Consider the following 21,473-nt stretch of genomic DNA (forward strand, 5'->3'; position numbering starts at 1 on the left):
CTGTTCAAATATGCTTTAGGGACACTCCCAAAACAGAAGCCTATTCCAGGGCTCTACTTGGATGTTTTTTTATAAGGAGCACCTGTGCTAAACTATGTTATTTACAGGTTGACAGGCAAAATATTTAACAGCATATCTGAGGTAAATGGTTGCACTTTAAAGCGTTGTATTCCCTATAAGAGAATGTTTATTGGTGGCACATGATCATTTGTGTGGGACATTACCATGTATTTATATCATCCAGTACATCTGAATTGTCCCTTTTTATTCTTATATGAGTAGTTCTTTTAATCTTGTACAACCAGTCAGTCCCAATACATTTATAGCATGACCATACAATCTTTTTTATTAATTATTGGATCAATGGAAGGCAAGTATGCTGTACAAAAATACATGCAGAAAGGCATTCACTGCCTTCATCTAAATATAAAAATAAAATAAGCAAAGATGAGAAAGTAGCTTTTCAGAGAACCAACAATATCCTAGGGATTTTCTCAGAGCTGCAGTCACTTTTATAAAGTAGCAATACGCTGGTAAAGTCAAACGTCTCTGGTGACAAACACGTTTTGTTTTGCCTTTGTCTCCACAAATCTGTTTGACAGGTGGTAAAAAAGGGAAAGGGTAGTTAGAGTTTATTTCTGCCTGGTGGTTAGATTCAGAACGTGGTTACAGTTGATCACCTGAACAGCTAAACTCTACTCAGACTGAGACTTCTTTATGATCCGAACAGAAATGAATGACGGTAGGCAGAGTGGTGACACCAAACAGTAAAGTAGGGGATACAGAGCAGTATTGAGTATTTACAAAATAAGTTGTATTCAGTATACGGTTCTGGGTCTCAGCAGAGGGGTGTGTCAGTGTTGTGAATGTAGTTGTGTGTTATGTCATGGTGGATGTTTTGTGTGGACCCCAGAAAGACTGGTGATCCTTATTTTATCCTGAAATCCATCCACATTCTTGTTCGCTGCACTTTACATCTACAAAAAAATTAAAAAATGGTTTAGTTTAGTTAAATGAATTGTCATTAGCAAACTAACTTCTCATTAACTAGTTATCTTGTTTTCAGTGTCATTTTAAATCTCATCAAATACATTTGTAGATAACAGCCATGGATAAGCAGTGGCGTCAGTGGCGTCATTAGGCCTGGGCGTCCGGGGCTATATCCCCGGTTCTTTTATGAATAGCACCGGATCTCACATAGACCAAACAATATAATAATATAAAAATAGCCCCTGATCTATTCATCTATAATTACGATTGCACATTATGACAGTGTAGACGTGTAGGCCGCTAGCATGTACATCGAGATTTTCCACACGTACATTCAAAACCCTGTACTTTCAGCCCCGGGCGGGGCCCTGAATGTATTGTGATCCTAGCGACGCCTTTGAGGACGAGATCGCAACTCCAGCTGTCAGTCAAGGCTGCAAAGAGTCAGTGCAGGTGGGCTACTCTGCTGGAGGACACAGGGACAGTTGTGGGATTACATTATATATTCACCCTCTGAAAAGGAAAATTAGAAATAATGGCAACATAGAATTCAGTTCGGTCTAGTTAGTATTTTGTTTGTTTCTTTGAGATGTGTTTGGGACTGAAAGTGGAAGGGTAATATCACATGGATTTTGCCGAAATCAGCTAATATTCACTAGAAATCATGATTCATTCAATAGCCTACTTGTTACTGGGTAGTTAATGTGAGCGACGCTTTCTGTTTGGCTGTTGATGAGAAACAGAAGCATAACCTTACCTGGCTATAACGGTGATAAAATACAACTTTTAACTTGGATCATAAGCAAACTCACGCAATGTGTTATTTGTTTTCCTTGAAGGTTCCTTGAAGACAGAATACAGGACATCTTAATAGTGGGGTTAAGCGTTGAATAACGACTGTCAGAGAACGTTATATGAATTTAGGTATAACGTTATACAGTGCGTTTAGGGATTACTAAGGGATATATGGTCATTTCTCTGAATCTCGGATCTACCCTTTAGTACAGTAAGTTGTGACAACGCTTCATTAACGTTGACTGCCAAACACCAACAAAACTCAAGAGTAGAAACACCAGCCAAAGAAGCAGAAGTGAATATTTAAAATCACCTTGGCTTACGGCGACCTGCTCAACAGAGTCGCTTGTTGATTCCCAACACTTAGTAAAGATCATGCCCACAACATGATTCAGTCCCTCCCAATAACGCCTGCAGCTTTAGCCCGCCTGGAAATAACACAGAAATGCTGTGAAAACCAACAGGTCAATGGGTAAACAGCTTTTTAAAATGTTGCTTGTCACCAGAGCTTATGACGTCATCGCTTTACCAGCGTACCAGAATCGCTGAAGGAGTCCATTTTGTTAGGCCAACTAAAGAGTTCTGGCCAGTCCCATTGTCTTAAGTGAGATGGCGTCAGACCCTCGCGAGGCTCGTCCCTCAACCGAGAGCAGGTGGAATCACTTCGCCATCTGACGTGACACAACAGTAAACATTACCACCGAGAGTTGAGAGGACAAAAAGATTCAGTACAAATCTGGAGTTACATGTAGAGCCTTGTGTGGTTGTCATACAGGGACACGTCATCCCTTCCAAATGGCACACTATTCCTTGTGTAGTGCACTTCCATAGCTGGCAATTGTTCAAAATGAGTGTACTTTGGAATAGGGTGCGGATTTGGACTGACTACTGTGTTCACTACAGGGCTATTGCCGGTCAGTTTGGTACTGCAGAACTATCTGATGTCAGACCGGTGCACTGTACCAATGTCTGTCCCAACACGACATTCTTCTCACCCTCAGAGTTCCTCTCTTCAGCTCAGAGCGTAAAGCCATGCCAGTCATGCCACTTCGTCCTTTCAGATGCCACTCTGCAGTCGCCATGCTACGTTGTTCACGCCCAACACAACTTTAAGGTCACTCATAAGCTGGGACTGAGGCACCTTGGCTCCACCCCTTCGCTCCACCTTCCTATCATCATCCACCTTGTGGACGCCCACTGGTTTTCCATTATGACTACGGTTTCCCACGTCTTTTCCAATCCTTCACCTGAGCCAGGGGCTATTCGGACACAACGCGCTGGGAGTCAGTAGAGGAACGGCGTGACGAGCGGTCAGGGGAATGCTGGGACGCTGGAGGGTTGTCAAGCACGGAGGTCATGAGAGGAAGGTAGAGGTCGTCCATGTTGGGCATCACAAACTCCTTCTGCCGTGGACAGAAGAACAAGCGAGGGGACAGAAAGTGAAGTTGTAGAACGTTGCAAAATAGAGCAAGAAATATAGTGAGGGGCTGATATTGCAAATTCAACCCCATGCGGCAGTGATACACAGTGCCTTCAGAAAGTGGGAGGATTTTAAGGTGATGTGGTGCCCCACAATAAGGCCCCACGTCAGTGGAGAACCGACTGACCTGAAACTCTCGACCAAGCTTCTTCTCTATCCAGTCAGTGACGTGTGTGAAGGTGACCTCCCTTTCCCCTAGCATGGGACGCACGCGCAGGTCCAGCCTGGGAGGAACACGAAAACTGTACCTGGGAGAAGACGGAGGGGGGCAGACAGGGAGGCAGACAAAGAATTAGATAGGGAAGATAGAGCAGTGACTGCCAGAGAGAAATCACTCAGTTTGACACTAGAATAGAAACAGCTAATAAACCTTTCGATTTAGTGTATCTATACAATGATGTGATAAAACCACAAAACTAGAATGGACTAGAGTTATTACATTCCAATGCATGAAAGAAGAAGGTTGCAGTACCATATCCTGTCCGTAGGGGGAGGTGGAATGTTAACAGCCAGAGTTCCAGAGAGTTCTAGAACCTCCACAGTAAGCATCAGTGGCATGTTGGAGACCTCTGCAATTTTCTTCTTGATGTACTCATTCTCCGTGGCTTTCTGGAAGTACTTAGATGAGGCAATCTTGTCAACAAACCTCAGAAACCGTTTGCCAGTGCTGCCACCACTTCCAATGAGAGCAGACAGGAAATGCAGCACAAAAAAAAAACAGTTACCACACATCAACTCACATACAAACAAATTGAAATAATAATCACGTTTCAACAGTAGTGCTACATTTAGAATGGATCTTAACCAAAAGACTCTCATCTATTGAACAAACATCAAGTATATGATGCTAAAACAATGTTGTATTTGAAATGCAATATAGCCAATTTACCCATCAGTGACAGATGGTGGCAAGCCTGTGCACTTTTCTCCCAGAATTCCCTGGGGCTCTGTCGGAGGCACTTCTTCCTCATCAGATGAGCCAGCACTGGAGGACTCCTCATCACTGTCAGCTAATACACACAGCCTTGTTCTGGATCTGGAACACACATTGCGTACACACACATACACACAAAGCACCTAACTTGAATTGGATCCAGAAGTGTCACGCACTCAACTTGTAACTTGTCAGATGCATGAAAAAGATACAGGGGTGGGGATCAGATAAATTAGCAACAACTGAAACTAGCATCATAATCATAGTCTACCTAAAATGTTTGAAATATGCCTATTCTACAGGCAAAGCACATTCATGTACATATCAGCATATTACGAGGTGCCGGAGTACATTTTGTCTGCATACGTAAGCATACCCCTTGAGTTGTCTTCATTCTCTTGACTAATGGTTCTTTTTCAAATACACTAAATTGCTTCTCTGACTCTTTACCAAAACCTGAGTAAACGATTGAAAAGAAAGCAAATATTATTCAGTACATTTAGTAATTGCTTTTTCTCAAATCTAGCAACCTTGCCAACAAGCATGACAGCACACATAATTAGACAACCTACTCTAACTTGATTGATGGTTCGAAATAGCTCAGCAGGTAGCTGAGGTTGGAAAAAGGAAACCTATCTACTGTTTACGGCTTTTATGAAGCTAAAGCCAACTCCATAAATTTGTAAGATAGCTTGTATTTAAGAAATAACTACTTTTTGTATTAATCATTAAGAAACCAATAGACATGTGATAAACAAACAATGAAACAATGTTTATCAGTGTAAATCAAAGACTCTCTAAAGATAGTCATTCTCTACCTCAGGCCAGCCTACTTAAGGGGATTGCCCTCCCATAAACATCGTTGTGATAGCAACTGGGTCTGTTCTGCAACTGGGCTATAATCTGGGGGGGTCTCAATGTGCTTTTTGCCTGGTGTAGTTATTACACAGATAACAATACAGGCTTCAAATTAAGAATCATTCACTTAACACTGAAGAAAATGTGATCAAACAAAACAAATCTGAATGGTCACATGCTGCCGTGATGCCTCTGGATCCACAATGACTGAGAGTCATCTTGACGAATCACTGACCCAACATCTATTGTCCTCACACAGACAAGACACACAGCTCCAGTCACATAAAATGTACAGGTGGATCAGTAGAATATGAGGACATCTGGAGATGAACTGTTTTGAGGCTGCTTTAGTGACCTCATGGGATTTGAGGGTTATGTAATGTTTCCCCTGGATACCATCCAGTAGTCCGTCTTCAACTCAAGTCCCCCCCATTGGACACCTCTAAGTGGTGAACGTCCTTAATGGTGATGGCCACACCTGGGTCGGGTCCAAGTGATCCAAGTCTTACCCTACACGTCTTGCCTCTGGGAGGACCCTGTCAGCCTCCACCCCAATGCACCTCTCCTTGCCCAGTTTACAGAGGTTCAGCTTAGTCTCCAAGGTCATCTGCAGGCAGCCTGTATACACCACCTCCAGCTCCAACCAGAGGCCTGACAGAAAGCATGGCAGAGGACAGGGGGCTAGCTAACGATCGTCACATCCACCCATATATGCAAACAAGCACACATGCACCAATATTGTTTTGGGATTGTTATATTAGAATAAAAACGGGTTTAATCTATCTAGGCCAGATTAAAACAGGGCTGACCAGGGATAAATCCCTCGAGGTCATTTTGTATTTTTTTTTACTGCTACCTATATTTGGTAAGTATTCAACTCGACCAAGTCAAATACAGAGATATGCAGTATAATCCACAGAAGGGGCTGACTCTAGAAGGGTTGACTGTTAAGCTCATAGGTATGATATAGATGCCTAACTGCAATCTGTCTGCAAAAAAACGATCAAGGATTTTTAATACAGCACTGGGTTTTATACACATTTTCAGATCTTCTTAAAATGAATTGATTTTAAGCAATATTTTATCCCATCACTGGCTGACCATGCATGACCACCTTTTATGAAAATGCCTGACCTTTTACACTGTCATCACACTGTGTTAATTCTAGTATTCCAATTCCCAACTCTATGGACAAGTTGTTTGATTAGGCTTGGGATCTCGTCAGCACTGGACAGTAGGAGGACCGGCCTGTGAAAATGACGTGTGTGTGTGTGTGTCCACGCTGGTTGGAGGAGTTCAGCATGTAAATCTGTGAGCAGAGGAAAGCTACTGATATGCATTTCTATCTCAAGCACACACACACCTCGGTGGTCCAGGGAGGGTTTTGAGATGCTGAGCAACTGGGGTATGCAAGTCCCCATGTCCAGGTCAGCCAGCTTCAGCTCATTCACAAAGTATGGCAACTGTAGGACAACAAACAACAGTGGTGTTCAGGAAATTAGGGCTTTGAGTTTTATGCAGCATCTAGTCCTAACACTTACTGTCACACCCACCCCTCCACACCCACCCACACCTCCACACCCACACCTCCACACCCACCCACCCCTCCACACCCACACCTCCACACCCACCCCTCCACACCCACCCACCCCTTCACACCCACACCCCTCCACACCCACACCTCCACACCCACCCACCCCTCCACACCCACACCTTCACACCCACCCCTCCACACCCACCCCTCCACACCCACCCACCCCTCCACACCCACACCTCCACACCCACCCACCCCTCCACACCCACACCCCACCACACCCACCCCTCCACACCCACCCACCCCTCCACACCCACACCTCCACACCCACCCACCCCTCCACACCCACACCCCACCACACCCACACCCCTCCACACCCACACCCCACCACACCCACACCCCACCACACCCCTCCACACCCACCCCTCCACACCCACCCCTCCACACCCACACCTCCACACCCACCCACCCCTCCACACCCACACCCCTCCACACCCACACCCCACCACACCCCTCCACACCCACACCCCACCACACCCCTCCACACCCACACCCCACCACACCCCTCCACACCCACACCTCCACACCCACACCCCTCCACCCACACCCCTCCACACCCACCCCTCTCCGCACCCACCCAACCCTTCACACCCACCCCTTCACACCCATCCACCCCTCCACACTCACCCACCTCCACACACGCCCACCCCCAGACTCACCCTGATCTTACTCAGCTTCTTCTGGATCTTGTGGGCCACCATGTCCACCCAGTACTTCTCCCGGAGGAAGTCCCAGAAGATCCGCCCCACCAAGGCATTCACCCAGGCCGGATGGCCTGCTGTTGGGCATCCTTCAGCTGCTGATGCCTCCTCATTGGGGGGCTGGATAGAAGAGAAAACAGAGTCAAATTACTCAAGCAGGAGTAGGAGAGCCGATTTCACAATAGAAGGGCTGATTCAGTATGAACTGTCATTCATCACTATGTAAGGCATCACTAAGGCAAAAATGATCCTGTAAATCAGCCCTCCTATGATGAGATGCTTAATGAAAACAGTCCCTGAACAGATGCTTGACAACTCAGCTAAGACAATCCCTATCCCCAGTCCAAAACCTAAACTATTAACTAGTAGGATTTCGAAATATCATAAATCTGCAGTAAAACATTTCAACTTCCATCTGCTCCACAGCAGATGCTCACCACCCAGGACATCTAAACAAAACCAAGCACTCAGCAGCGCTAACAAGGGTTTCTAAGGTAGGTCCCTACCCGTTTTGGCTCGTTTGCTTCTGTTTAGTACATAACAAAAATAAGCCAGTCAGATACACTGCGGCTGTTCCTTTCCCAGCCAGGCAGATCCATTCAGACAAATAGACATTTGGTCCACTCAGCATGTATACAGCATCTAGCTGAGTAAGTCCCTATCTATATATCAATCCATCATCCTCCTCTTCAACACCAATGACTGATTGTACTGCTGTGGCTAGATTTAGGTTTTCTAATGAAAGAAATAACAATGATTAAAGGTTAGAGGTTAAACAGAACAGATCTCATTTGATTAGCACCTGCCAGTGATCATTCTGCCATTATATATCATTGACCGTGGATATGGACTGCATAGAAAGGGCAGACCCCATTTAACCACTGGCATAACTGCTTAGTTTGGTAGCATACCCTCTTAATGGATTTGGGGCTCTCTGGATCACTGTGACAGGGGCTGGGGGCGGGGCTGCCGCTTTCAAAGCCAATGAGACGACTCATATAGGAAGTGTAGTCCTGTAGGCCCAAGAGAGGGGGCAGGTCGTCTATAGTGCCACTACTGGACCCCCCACTGCAAAAGACCTCTGGAGGAGAGACATGGAGATAGACAGAGACAGAGGGGGGAGACAGAGAGAGATAGACAAAGACAGAGGGGGGAGATAGAGAGGTAGACAAAGACGGGGGGGAGACAGAGAGAGGTGGACAAAGACAGAGGGGGGAGACAGAGAGAGGTGGACAAAGACAGAGGGGGGAGACAGAGAGAGGGAGAAGTGTGGAGACAGGAGGACAGAGAGGCAGGAAGACAGAGAGGCAGGAGGACAGTGAGACAGGAGGACAGAGAGGCAAGGAGGACAGTGAGACAGGAGGACAGAGAGGCAAGGAGGACAGAGAGACAGGAGGATAGCAGAGAGACAGGAGGATAGAGAGGCAAGGAGGACAGAGAGACAGGAAGACAGCAGAGAGAGGAGTACAGAGAGGCAAGGAGGACAGAGAGACAGGAGGATAGCAGAGAGACAGGAGGATAGAGAGGCAAGGAGGACAGAGAGACAGGAAGACAGCAGAGAGAGGAGGACAGAGAGGCAAGGAGATGGGTGGACAGAGCAAGTGGCAGAGGGGATATGGAACAGGGAAGGGAGCAGATTAAAACAGCAGTTCATTCAATTCATGAATAACACCGAAAAATGGCAAGCCACTGGTTCCTCTCCAGAGTTTGTCCCAAATGCCACACTATTCCCTGTAGTGCACTAATTTTGACCAGTACCCACAGAACTGTTTCGTACCAGACTTGGACACATCTCTGATTGGGCTGCTCTTGACCTCAGGCCTCGCAGCTAACAGGAAGTGCTGGAACCACTCTTCCTTTTCCCTTCCTGTACGACCAAAGAGGTAAAGGGTGACAGGGAGGCCCTGCGACTGTGTGTCTGGGAGCATCTGCTTGTCTGTTCTCTCCTCCTCCCCTTGCTCCTCCTCCAGATTCTCCTCTCTCCCCACCTCTCCATTGGCCAGCACGATACAGATGGGGTACTTCTTGTTCCAAATTCTCTTCCGTGCCAAAGCAGCAGGCAACAGGGAAACCTGTTTTAAATCAAGAAGAAATAATAGACAACGTCCTGCAATAAAGCCTTTATAAACCCATCATAAAGCCTAGACGCTTCATAGACCCTTAATGAGCAAACACTGTCATAAATGGACAGACTGACCTTGCAGTTGGCCAGCTGGTAGTAGCGCGAGCGCAGGAACACGGCGTCATGGGACTGTCTGTGGAAGGCTGCCTGTCGGGGGATGTTGGTGCAGGGGTAGGCCAGACACAGGAGGCTGCCCTCCAGGGTCACATACACAGAGTGGGTGAGGGACGGGTGGTACGTCTCCGGGTCGTAAGCGTGCATCTCATTCATCCAGCCCTACAACGTATAGTACAGGTTCAGGTAACATCCGGGAGGGCAGCCATACCACCAACACATGTCAGGTGGAACTTTATACCAGCGCCAGTGGGGGCTACTCGTGACTGTTCTGATGAGCATCAGCATTTCAGCCCACACTGTCCTTAACAGCAGAAAGGGTGGTTCTGTGCTCAGACAATCGAAGAGGTGCTGTCATAAATTCGAGTGACGTTCTAAGATCTAGAGACACACTACTAAGAACTCTGGAACATTTTGTTCATAGAGGACATTTCCCCATTGAAACATTCAATGGGTGCATTCAGTAATTTACTACATAATCTTAAATGCTTTCATAACCTAGAAATTGTAAAATAGTACTAAACTTAATAGCATTTGCCGTTAAGAACATCAAAAGCAGGGGGCTGGCAAATGATTGTTTTTAATATGAATGTAATGTGTAACAGTAAGTAGGTGAGAAGATACTCCATTTGAAAAAAGAAATAGTAATTCTGTTGTTGTTTATATTTGTTTATATTGAAAAGCAATTGTGTCTGAAGTTTTGTCATTATACGTCACAGTCAGCAAACAGGCCTTCCTTATTCCAGTGTGTTGTATTATTGTTCTTTTATCAAAATTGTTAACACGGAGATGTTATTTATTAAAATCTATGAGACTGAGCCAAGAGCTGTTGTAGGTGCAGGCACACCACTGAGCAGTCTGGTTCCAGACCCAGACCCAGACAGGATAATGCCCAAACCATACATCCAAGCAAGCACAGCGTGGTTTGTATCGGCCATATTGAGTGAATCGGGCATCTTTCTATTCCAGGCAAAACTCAAAGCTAGGTATAGTGGTCATACTGTTAATTCAATCCGCTTGGCTGGTGTAACTGTTCTGTCACCTAATGGACTTGGAAGCCACACAAATACATCTCCAGATGAAAAAAGATATCATGTGCTGTATTTATGCCTAGTGTGAAATTCAGCATTAAATACAAAATGTCTTATAGCTGTAACAGTGTTGTAAACTCTGTTGTTCTAAGTGGATGTGTTTCTTGCAAGGAGTCAGCTTTGAGGCGGAACCACACACACACACATTCACAAACACACACGTTTGTCTTTCTATTCTTGTGGGAACCAGTGACATTACTCAGACCAAGAATTCATGCTCCTTAATCCTTACCCTTAATCTAACCATAACCTTAAGCCAATATCCAAACCTGTGTCCATGAAAGTAACCTTACCCTAACGCCAGACAATAACTTGTAATTACTAAACCTAAAAGTAACCCTAAAAACACAATGTACATTTTACCTAAACCTAACACCTGAGCAAAACATTTTACACATAGGCCTGGATCACACACACACACACACAAACACACGCACACACAAAGAATGACAGTACATGTGGAAGTTAACTGTCTGAATAGAAAGTCAAAGATCTACAACCAATTCCATCAGACTAAACAGACACCTGCCCTAGATAGAGGCCTTTCAAATGGCCTCTGGTGATTATTATCGGTATGAGGCTCCATCTCTAGGACACCAAGGGCCACAGGGTGGACAAGGGCCGGGCAACAGACTGTGACATTAAAATACAATGTATGCAAATGTATGTGGGAGTCTATTTAAGTCTGCAAGCCCTTCATTCATCACAAATCAAACACGAGCTACAGCTCTTGGAGGCCAAGGTGCAAAAGGTGCACTGGCTCTGGTTGTGTATCAGTGGAAATGGGGGTGGGATGCAGCACAAATGGCACCCAGAATTGTAAATTTGCAGTGAACTATAAAGGGAAAGTGGTCATTTCCAATGCAGCTCAAAGTCCAACATGCGTCTGTACTTGGCTGTAAGCACCTCAATCCTCGCCATCCTCTCTAATCAGCACCTGGCCTCATTCACGCTCTGCTTCACAGAAACAAAGACCTCTGCTTAAAAAAGAATCTATAGGAACAAAGACAGTACTAATTATTATGTACACAGATACAGTAGGCTGTGGCTTTGATTCATAAAAATGTATCAAGGATAAATGGATGGTTTGAATGTTAACATCATATTAATGTTGGATTTCTTTAACCTAGAATTCTCTTTTGGTCCTGGCTATGTGCTTTATAGTGACATCAAGCACACCCATTACAAGATGCAACCACCACAATCCTTGACATGAAAAGGCTTTTACTTTGTGCTGTACCGCATTTTTCAAGTTGTTTAAAGCCACTGAACAGTGACTTTCTTTACTGTGCTGGGTTACTTGGTGGCTTTTGTTTGGAAACAGAAAGAAATTCCAGATAAAAAAAGGTAGTTAAAGGAAACGTTCTTCATACATTTGTTAGTTAGAGGAAAGGTCCTTCATACATTTGGTAGTTAGAGGAAATGTTCTTCATACATTCGTTAGAGGAAATGTACATACATTTGTTAGTTAGAGGAAATGTTCTTCATACATTCCAGCAGGTCAATTATTCACATCAATTATTCACACAATGCCAAAGACGCACCAAAGACAACATATGCGCTGAGCTTAAGCAATGAAAAAGACCAGCATTGGCAGGATGGTAATTAAAATGTCACAGTGGGATGGCTACCATAAGGGATGCCACCAAGAATTAGCTCATTGGTGGGAAAACGTACTCAAGATATGTTTTTATTGATTAAGATCAAGTAATTGTAATGCTTCGAAGAAATAGGTTGTGTACATCCGAAAAAATGCAATTCTTATAATTTTTATATTTAATTCTAAGTGAGCAAAAATGTTGAGACTGTGCAAGGGATATCCAAACTTTCACTACATACTTCAGATCAAAGCATACTCTCCATTTTAATTTCTGAATGCCCATCTGGCTCAAGACACCATCTCCTCCTCCGTCTCTCTCCACCTACTGTAACCCCCTTAACCCACGCCGCTCGTTTGTACTTTGTGTTCATGAACTCCCGTATCGGACGACTCACCTCCAGGATCTCTGCACTCTTCTGTGTCCCACCGGGAGAGTCGGCGGACAACAGGCTGTTCTCTGGGGACCACCGGTTCCCCCTACTGCCCCAGGGTGGCAAGGCGCCTGAGCGCCGACGGGGCGTCAGCACCAGGACCACCATCAGTCCTAACAGGAAGCCACACACCAGCCCCAGGGAAAGCCCGGTCACATAGGAAGGCAGCGGGAGCACCAGGAACCCGTAGGCCAGGACGCCCACAAGGCAGAGCCAGCGGACAGGCACCGAGGCCACGGGGACCCCAGGAATCCTGCTTTGGGCCTGGGGCCGGTTCCCTTGACGCCGGTCTCTGGTACCAGCTCCCTGAGGCTCCGCATCCTGGACCTCAACCACCTGGATGACGTCTCCGTTGGTGCATATCTCATAGCGGCTGCCCCCCAGCTGGCCCTGGTGCTCTGGGGTGACTGAGGGCTTCGGGGGGCCCTTTCTGGGTCGCCTCATTGGGGTTTCACACACACCCTGTTTGCTGTCTGTTCTGAGTCTGTACCTTACTATGGTCTCCCCGGTCCCATTGTCATCATTCATTGAGGTACCACTCCCAGCACTTCCGCAGCTAACCTGGGAGGCCGGGGAGTCCCCAACCCCACCAGACACCCTCTGCTTGGGACTCCCAGTGCTCGATTCATCCCCCATCATCTTACCCCACATGCTCATGGGGTCCTGGATGGCCTCAGAGAACTTCCTTCGCGTGTCCTCAAACTCGGTCATCAGGGAGCTTCCCTTGAGCTCCGTGGGTGAGATAGGGGACGGGGGTGTCACTAAGTTGTCACCTCCTGAACCTGCGTCCTGAAGCCTGGGTTGGGGCTGGTTGAACTGCTTCCAGGGTGGCATGTGAAGCTTTGAGTCAGACTTGGACAGGTAGATATCAGGCTCACGACGGGAGATCTCGGTGGAGAGGGACTTGACCAGGCTAAGTAAGGGCTTGGTGCCTAGTAAGGATTCTGCCTCTTTGCTCTCCAGCTCTGTGGAGGTGGACTTCACCAGGCCGGGGTGTGGTGACGAGGCCATGGCCAGGTTAGCCAGCGTATCTGGGGAGGAGGGGGAGTGCGAGGCGTGGAAGCCTGAGGAGCATTGTCCCTCATTTGGCTCCAGCCCCAAACCTAGTCCCATGCCTGAGCCAGGCCAGCGGTCCCTGACCTCCCTGACCTCCCTGACCTCCCTGACCTCCCTGACCTCCCTGACCTCCCTGACCTGTCCAGCCTTCTCTTTGGAGAAGGCCACAGCAGGGCCGTCGTCATGGCTTCCCAGAAAGACGAGTTCACTCTCATCCATACTGTCCTTCCCTCCGACTGTTGGACAGCCTGTTACTCAGAAGGCAGCTCTGGACTGACGCTCAAGCTGAAACGGTTCCATTGTTTTCTCAGCTTTATCATGAAAGTCAAAGTGAGGGTGTTCTGCGGCTGTGGAGAATGGACCCGTGGAAAGCTCTCTCTTAGTGGGGTACTGGAGGTTAAGGGGGGGGTCACTGGATGCTCTACTCCAAAGTCTGGATCATTACTCAGTTACTGGATACTGAAGAGCTGTGGAAGAAGAAAAAGCAATACTGAGTGATATATCTTCCCATTTTAAGTCTATAACCACACCCACACCCACACACATAGAAACAGTCTCGTGCAGACACACACACAGACACACACACACAAACATGTTCACCCTGAAGGGCAGTAGAGGTTCTGTCTTGAGTGGTGCCATATCCCCTCTCAATAGCCTTCTCCTTAGTGAACCAAAGTCAGCGCATCAGTGTCCGGGACGTCAGCTTAGTGGGTCCTGCAGATTCTCCATTATGAGTGACAGAGCGTTCCCACCCACACCATCCAGCACTAGCTGGCCTGTCAGCCCCACTCCAGGCAAAGCACTGTGACTAATGGATTTAGGTTTAGCCTTCTTGCAATGCCCCGACCCCTCAGTATTCTCCTCTCCTCCTGTCCCAACCACAGCCTAATCTCTCCTTTCTGTCATCACTCCTCTTGTTACGGGTTGCTTCCCCTCCGCCCTGAGTCAGGTGGTTCGGTCCCTGTTTTGTTTTTCCACCTGGAGTGCTGGGGGTGTGTTCAGTAGGGCAAGGGGCGTGGCAGAGTCTTCACTGCAGAGCCATTCTTCGCAGCTGCACCTCATCCACATGATTCACTCCAGCAATATTTAAACCCGGGCTGATCACCTCTTCGGCGCCAGTTTGTTATCTACTACCCATGTGACCTGCTGCTTCCTCTGCTGCGCCTACTAGCTCCTGGCCTCACCACCCAGCCTTCACCGTCAGCTCTCCCCCAGCTTCGGACCTGCCTACACTGTTTTCTCATACAACCCTGGCTCTCCATTAAAACCTTTATTTTTGAATCTACCTTACGTGGTCTGTGTGATCTCTCTGCGTTCTGGGTCAGACGTACTCTAACACCTCTCTCTTCTGACCTTCCTACCCTCTCATCTGCTCCCCCTATCTCTCCCCCTCTTGTTTCCGTCCTTCTCTCTCTTTCCAATTCTTTCCTTCCTGGACAATGGGGGAACTAGCTCTCTCTCTGGTCTGTCAAACAGCATCAGGTCTGACTGAGGATGAAAATAGAATAGAACCAGGGTGGGTGGCAGACATCATGGCAGGTCCTTCCTTTCTGAACCAAACTGTGTGAGTGTGTGTGTGTCGGTGGGTCTGTGTTTATGTTTGTGTGTGTGTGTGTGTGTGTGTGTCGCTGGGTCTGTGTTTATGTTTGTGTGTGTGTGTGGGTGGAGGGCAGAAAGAGGGTGAGTTCCATACAGAGGTGAGTTTCATTACTCTCTGTAATACTCTGAGATGTAGGACAGGCCCAGGGTAGACACTCCTAATCCCCCATTAGGAACCATGACCCTAGTCAGATTACAGGTTTACATAACCTCCAAGGCAGTGTCTGGGTGTGTCGAAGTTCTCCATTCAGAAGTTAATTAAACACGCATGTTGAATGTTCTTAGACAGTTCTTAGACACACAGACAAACAAACACACACTAGTGACAGACGCACATAGATACACTCTGTTACACCAACTTAATGTAGCAGGAGAGCTCCCCTAATTCAGGTCTGTACATGTTTTTGTAAACAAAATATCAAAGTAATTAAATCTGTCAAGTCATACAAATTCTAGACAGGGGAGTGTGTTTGTATCCTTCCAGTATTCTGAGAATATATCCAAAATGGCAGGCTCTGGTCAGGATACAGCGGCCAATGAATAGTTCCAAATATCAAGACATTTTGGCACAAACCCGGCTGCTCTCTGCCAGTAAGGTGAAGTCAAATAAGAATTTCACCTTTCAACACAACAACGATCCAAAGCACACATCCAAATCAACCAGAGAAAGTCTTGCAAAAAGGAAGATCAATGTCCTGGAATTGCCCAATGCCCGGACCTCAATCCTATAGATAATCTGTAAAGTGACCTAAAGAGTGCTGTGCACAGAAGATCCCCTCGCAATTTGACTGAGTTGGAACTCTCAGGCAAATAATATTGGGATAAAATGGCAAAATTCAGGTTTTCTAGGTTGATAAGAGACCTAGTCAAAAAATTTTTGTTGTCATTAAATTTATCCATTTGTTATTCACTCAAAAATGGTTGGTTCTCTCGAGTCCCAAATAGTGCCCTGTTGTCTATCTAGTGCACTACATTGACCAGAGGCCATAGAGTTGTGGGACAAATGTGTCCTGTAAGGAATGGGATGCGTTCAGCTCCAGCTATCATCCTCATCACATTAACGTCAAGAGTCAAGTTCCAAAGACTAGATTATCTTTAATCCTCCATATCACAGAGCTGTATGACTGTGCATTGATTCACTTAGGATGTTAATCACAAGGAATCCACTCAGCATGACACACACACACACACACACACACATACACACACCATCTGCATGCCCACACCCTGACAGACTTTAAACACACGTGTAAATACACACAACCAACACAAACACGTCGATGCACTCAAACACGTAGTCATAACGCAAACACACACACACACACACACACACACATTAAACTGTCTGTCATAACACCCCATGACTCAGCTGACTGCTTGTGTTCCATTGAGTCACCATGCTGCGTTAAGTCTCAGCACATAATATCCGACAAATGAATAGCAGGCAAATCTCCACATAGATAGCATAATCCAGCTCTGTCAGGGTAAAATACTACTTCTGTTTCGGTAAAGCATTTTATGTCCAGGATCAGTGAAATTCCTATTTAGTTCAGGTAGTGAATACCTCCTCTAAATCTGAACTACAGACTGTCTTATGTATAAAATTAAAATGAATGCAACAGTTTTCCCATGGTCAGAGGATTTAAAAAGGATTCCAGGCACTCTGCTTCCCCTACAACCCTTTCACCAGTTGTCACATTACATCAGATACAGTACGGCTCTTCAATCTGAATGGAAACCAATTATAATGAAATAATATATGACAAAGTGGTTATTAGTCTGATATATTCTAGATCAGATGTCCTCATGACTTGGCCATGGTTCCTGCTGGAGCCAGGTTGGGGTCATTCAAGTTCAATCCCTCTCCTTCTGATGTAGACAGTGGGGGAGTATCAGTTGTGTTTCTGTCCTGGCATCCTCTCTCCCTGCATCATTCTCAAAATGTATTGGAGGGGATATGAGGGAAGAATCTCAGATCTTCTGCTCAAATGTACTTTAAGAAGATGATGAGGGAGGACACGAAGAATCATGTGAATACAATGTATTCACCCTGATGTATTCATTCTATTAGCATACCATACTCAAGTATTACACATTATCAGACAAGGAGCCCAGACCTGAGTAAAATATGACAAATACTCATGGCATTAGTGCAATACATTTTGATTTCACAGTCAATGAAGATGAAACCACCTATAAATAGATAAATAATTTTTCCATTGAAAATAGTAAGCAAACGCTTGGCAGTGTTTCAGACAGTCTCCTAGATTTGCAGTTTTAGTAGAAACTGAATCTGAAGCAATAGACAATGAAATGTTAAACACTGAATTATGTCTGGTATTTAGCCATATTGACAAAAAAAAAGCTTATAAGGCTTGCAGCAATCTTCAGCCCTCTCGAATCAGTTAGGAGTTTTTGCAATGAGTGTATATGTAGATACAATCGGATATGAGGAAATAGAGCAAGCAATAAAAAAGGTTACAAAAATATAATCTCTATTCATCATAATAAAGATTCATCATTCATGTAATATGAAAACGGTCCTCTTTTTCATCTGTGTGACAAGTTATACTGGTTGGATCCATCATGGTTGTCTTACATTCTCAAAATCTGTGTTGTTTACTGTAAGCCAAATTCAACAACAGAGGGACAAAAACATCATGTGGGTTATGTTAAAGACATTGTGTGCATACCAAAAGGACAACAACGTGAAACAGATATTGTTTAAGATAATGGTATCAGGCTTAATTAGCATACCTTGGATGGACTTTCTTAGGTTGTCAGTTGAAATCCCAGACTGGATTTGTGGGTTTTCTATGGCTGCAGAAGACGCAGACTTTGTATTTGCTGGCTACGTAAAAAAGTGACAAGAGATATGAATGTTAAAGCTAAGAATTTACCCACGACTGCTGCCCATGGGAAAAGACAGGAAACAAGGGGGTATAGTGGATTTCACATGACTGCTGCCCATGGGAAAAGACAGGAAACAAGGGGGTATAGTGGATTTCACATGACTGCTGCCCATGGGAAAAGACAGGAAACAAGGGGGTATAGCGGATTTCACATGACTGCTGCCCATGGGAAAAGACAGGAAACGTGGGGGTATAGCGGATTTCACATGACTGCTGCCCATGGGAAAAGACAGGAAACGTGGGGGTATAGTGGATTTCACATGACTGCTGCCCATGGGAAAAGACAGGAAACAAGGGGGTATAGTGGATTTCACATGACTGCTGCCCATGGGAAAAGACAGGAAACAAGGGGGTATAGCGGATTTCACATGACTGCTGCCCATGGGAAAAGACAGGAAACGTGGGGGTATAACGGATTTCACATGACTGCTGCCCATGGGAAAAGACAGGAAACGTGGGGGTATAGTGGATTTCAGGTGACGTCATGTAAGTGGGGCTGAGTTACATAGATCAAAGTAACACATGTGAAACTGGACAAATATAAGCACTAATCTTTATGCCTGGTCTCAACCCTCACGCCCCTCAAAATTCAGACATTTCGTCGAGACATTTTAGCAGAAACTGATTACAAAATGAGAAGAAAACTGGACCGCTCCTCCTGACACTTGAAACACCTTGCTCCTGTCATCTTGACACATCCTTGGCCCAGATATTGATGAGGACATTTTGGGGACACAACCATCAATCAAACTGAGAAGAAGGAGGGGTTCCTGTCTTTATAGGCTACATAGAGTGTGTCGTTTTAAAGCAGATAAGTGAAAATAGAAAGTAATTATGTGTCCTCATGATACGCATGTGCAGACCTTGGGTCTCGCCTCCAAGGGGGCAAAAAACTTGGAATGGGACTGTATTTCATCTACTATTTGACATCACTGGTATCAAATGAAAAATAAAACAAATCTTTGAGTGTTCATCAGTCATGGTTAGACTACCGTCCAGACCATCTGAAATAGAGAGCTGCTAGGCACTGCGTTATGAAGAGACAAATTAGAACCACTGAGAAATAAGTTCATGCGTGTACCAGTTAAAGCAGTTTAGTAAGGACATTTTAGAAGAGAACTATGACATCTCATCACTTTTTACGGTTCTAATTGCGTTGGTCCCTTGCCTTTACTATTCTAAAGGCTGCCTTCTGAGTGATACATAACAAACATAACTGCTGGGTTGTGTCTTTCATGCTGTTCTACAGCAACTCTCAAGTTTCATCCTGTCCTCTCACCCACACCTCTGACCTGCTCCAACGGGCACAGGCCTGTGTGGGTCTATTCACATAGGCGCTGGCAGGCAGGCAGGCAGAGATCTAACTGGTCTGGATTAGACAACAAGACTAATTGATGGCGAGCCCCTTCTTACATCAGACAAATAATCTGATGGGTTTATTCGGGAGGATAATTAGGCTGTGCCAACATTGGAACGAATATGAAGCTCATTAGGCTACACAGACGTGGTTGATGGGTGTTAATCCAAGCTGTATTAGATATGTTTTGTTTAGCAATTAATATCCCTACAAGCTTACGGATTTTAAGCTTTGTTTTTGTGATTCAAAAGACAGCCCCAAATGTTACATTTGAACATGATCAAACTTCAATAGGATAATTCAAATCCAATTTCAATGATCTTCCATGTAGACTAAACAAATGATCGTCTTAAAGTATCAATAAGCAACTGAAATAATACAAAACCTGAGTGATGGGGCTGAAGAAATGTAAACGTAACTCTCAAATTGAAAGCTATCCATAGCGAACCATCACTGGTTTTAAAATAATAGTTTTGAGACTGTTCGTCTACGCTGGCTTCGTTTACTAACATACACGTGTTTTATATGTTGAGATAACTAGGCTCATTAGTATTTATAAGAAAAATAGCAAATTGAAGTATAACAGCGTTAGGCATGACAAGTTAGTGTAACTGGAATGTAGGTCTGTTTGTAAAATGTAAATATCTTTATTTCAATCTTTAGAGACGACCAAACACAACCTACCCATTAGAAACTAGGCTATGCTACTCACCTGAACAGCATCAAAACGGCAGTGAACGTAAGCTATCCAATTCTCTTATGCCGGTTGATAGACAGTTATAGGGAAAGAAACCAGTCTCTGTCGTTGAATTCTGTGGTCTTTTGCTTTCGCAATCAAAACTCTATCGAAGAGCCAGTCAAAGAATGCACTGAATGCAGCGCGTCATTCTGTATCTCCAAAATACTGTACAGGGATGCACTGCAGTAGCTAGGCTAGATTGTCTAGAGAACCACTGATTTAACTTTGCTCACGTTTGCGTAGAAACGCACCTTCGCATAGCCTTGTTTGACGTATATATTTCATATATATCTCTTTCTTATATTCTAAAGCTGAATTGTAAATTCAGAAGTCCAAATCGCATAAACAACAGTAGCCGATCCACTTTGCCTCCCTGCTCTGCTACCCTTGAAGAAACGCAAAACAAATGTCAATCTGATTATTAGAATCCTGGCTTCGGTGAGAGACTCTAATCCAGATTAAAGCTGAGTTGGCAGTATCTGCGTTGTCGTCGGCTGACACACATAGAATAGAATCTTCACGCACACATTATTTAAAGATACTTAAAAAAATGTATAATTAAAAAAACAGGTTGTAGCATAGGTTAGACAACAGAGCTATTATTGCCTGCAAATTTAGTAGGCTACTCACAGTGTATTTACTGCATGGAATTACATAATGTAACATAACATATACATATATAGAACACTATGCAAATGTCTTAGACCAATTTATGAATTGTTTAAAGCAATGTATTACAGTAGATTACAAACACTATCATAAAAATTTTGAAAAATAACCATTACTACAACAAACCATAACATTTGTTTTCAGAGTAATAATAATTCCTTGTGTTGACCAAAAGAGAAGAAATGTTCCAAAGAAATGTATGGCTTTATTCATTCCGTTTAATCATTTGGTGGCCAGAGATGTAAAAGTACAAAGTAAAAGTACTTGATTGTGTTAGTTTTGAGCAGTTCCTATTCCTAATAAAGACTTACATTACCGGAAAGTATAACTAACCAGTAAGCTAAATTGATACATTTTCATTATTTATTTTTATTGTATTTCCCACTGGTTAATCATGAGCTAATTTAGGTCTTAATTACAAACCTCCCCGA

At 44.8% G+C, this 21,473-nt stretch overlaps 1 protein-coding gene across 5 annotated transcripts; it reads right to left on the reverse strand.

The window, feature by feature from the left end:
- Positions 1-13: 13 nt before the first annotated feature.
- On the reverse strand, positions 14-20,765 carry LOC105013120 (testis-expressed protein 2). 5 transcript variants are annotated; one of them, XR_004576463.1, is made up of 14 exons: positions 20,347-20,765; positions 18,123-18,216; positions 12,675-14,233; positions 9,550-9,750; positions 9,130-9,424; positions 8,264-8,433; positions 7,311-7,472; positions 6,421-6,520; positions 5,567-5,708; positions 4,155-4,301; positions 3,738-3,941; positions 3,393-3,513; positions 2,781-3,188; positions 14-2,456 (listed from the first exon to the last, which is right to left on the reverse strand). XR_004576463.1 is itself a non-coding variant. In XM_034295355.1 (14 exons), the coding sequence occupies exons 3-14, from the start codon at positions 13,983-13,985 to the stop codon at positions 3,045-3,047; spliced, it is 2,961 nt and encodes a 986-aa protein (XP_034151246.1). In that variant the 5' UTR covers positions 13,986-14,233; positions 18,123-18,216; positions 20,347-20,765; the 3' UTR covers positions 14-3,044. The 5 variants fall into 5 exon arrangements, 3 of the variants coding, with proteins under 3 accessions (XP_034151246.1, XP_019906201.2, XP_010872723.3); XR_004576464.1 differs by having other exon boundaries at positions 14-2,213; positions 2,323-3,188; XM_034295355.1 differs by having other exon boundaries at positions 14-3,188; positions 12,675-13,868; positions 13,905-14,233.
- Positions 20,766-21,473: the final 708 nt, after the last annotated feature.

This window comes from Esox lucius, chromosome 11 (assembly GCF_011004845.1).
Source record: "Esox lucius isolate fEsoLuc1 chromosome 11, fEsoLuc1.pri, whole genome shotgun sequence".
NCBI lineage: Eukaryota > Metazoa > Chordata > Actinopteri > Esociformes > Esocidae > Esox > Esox lucius.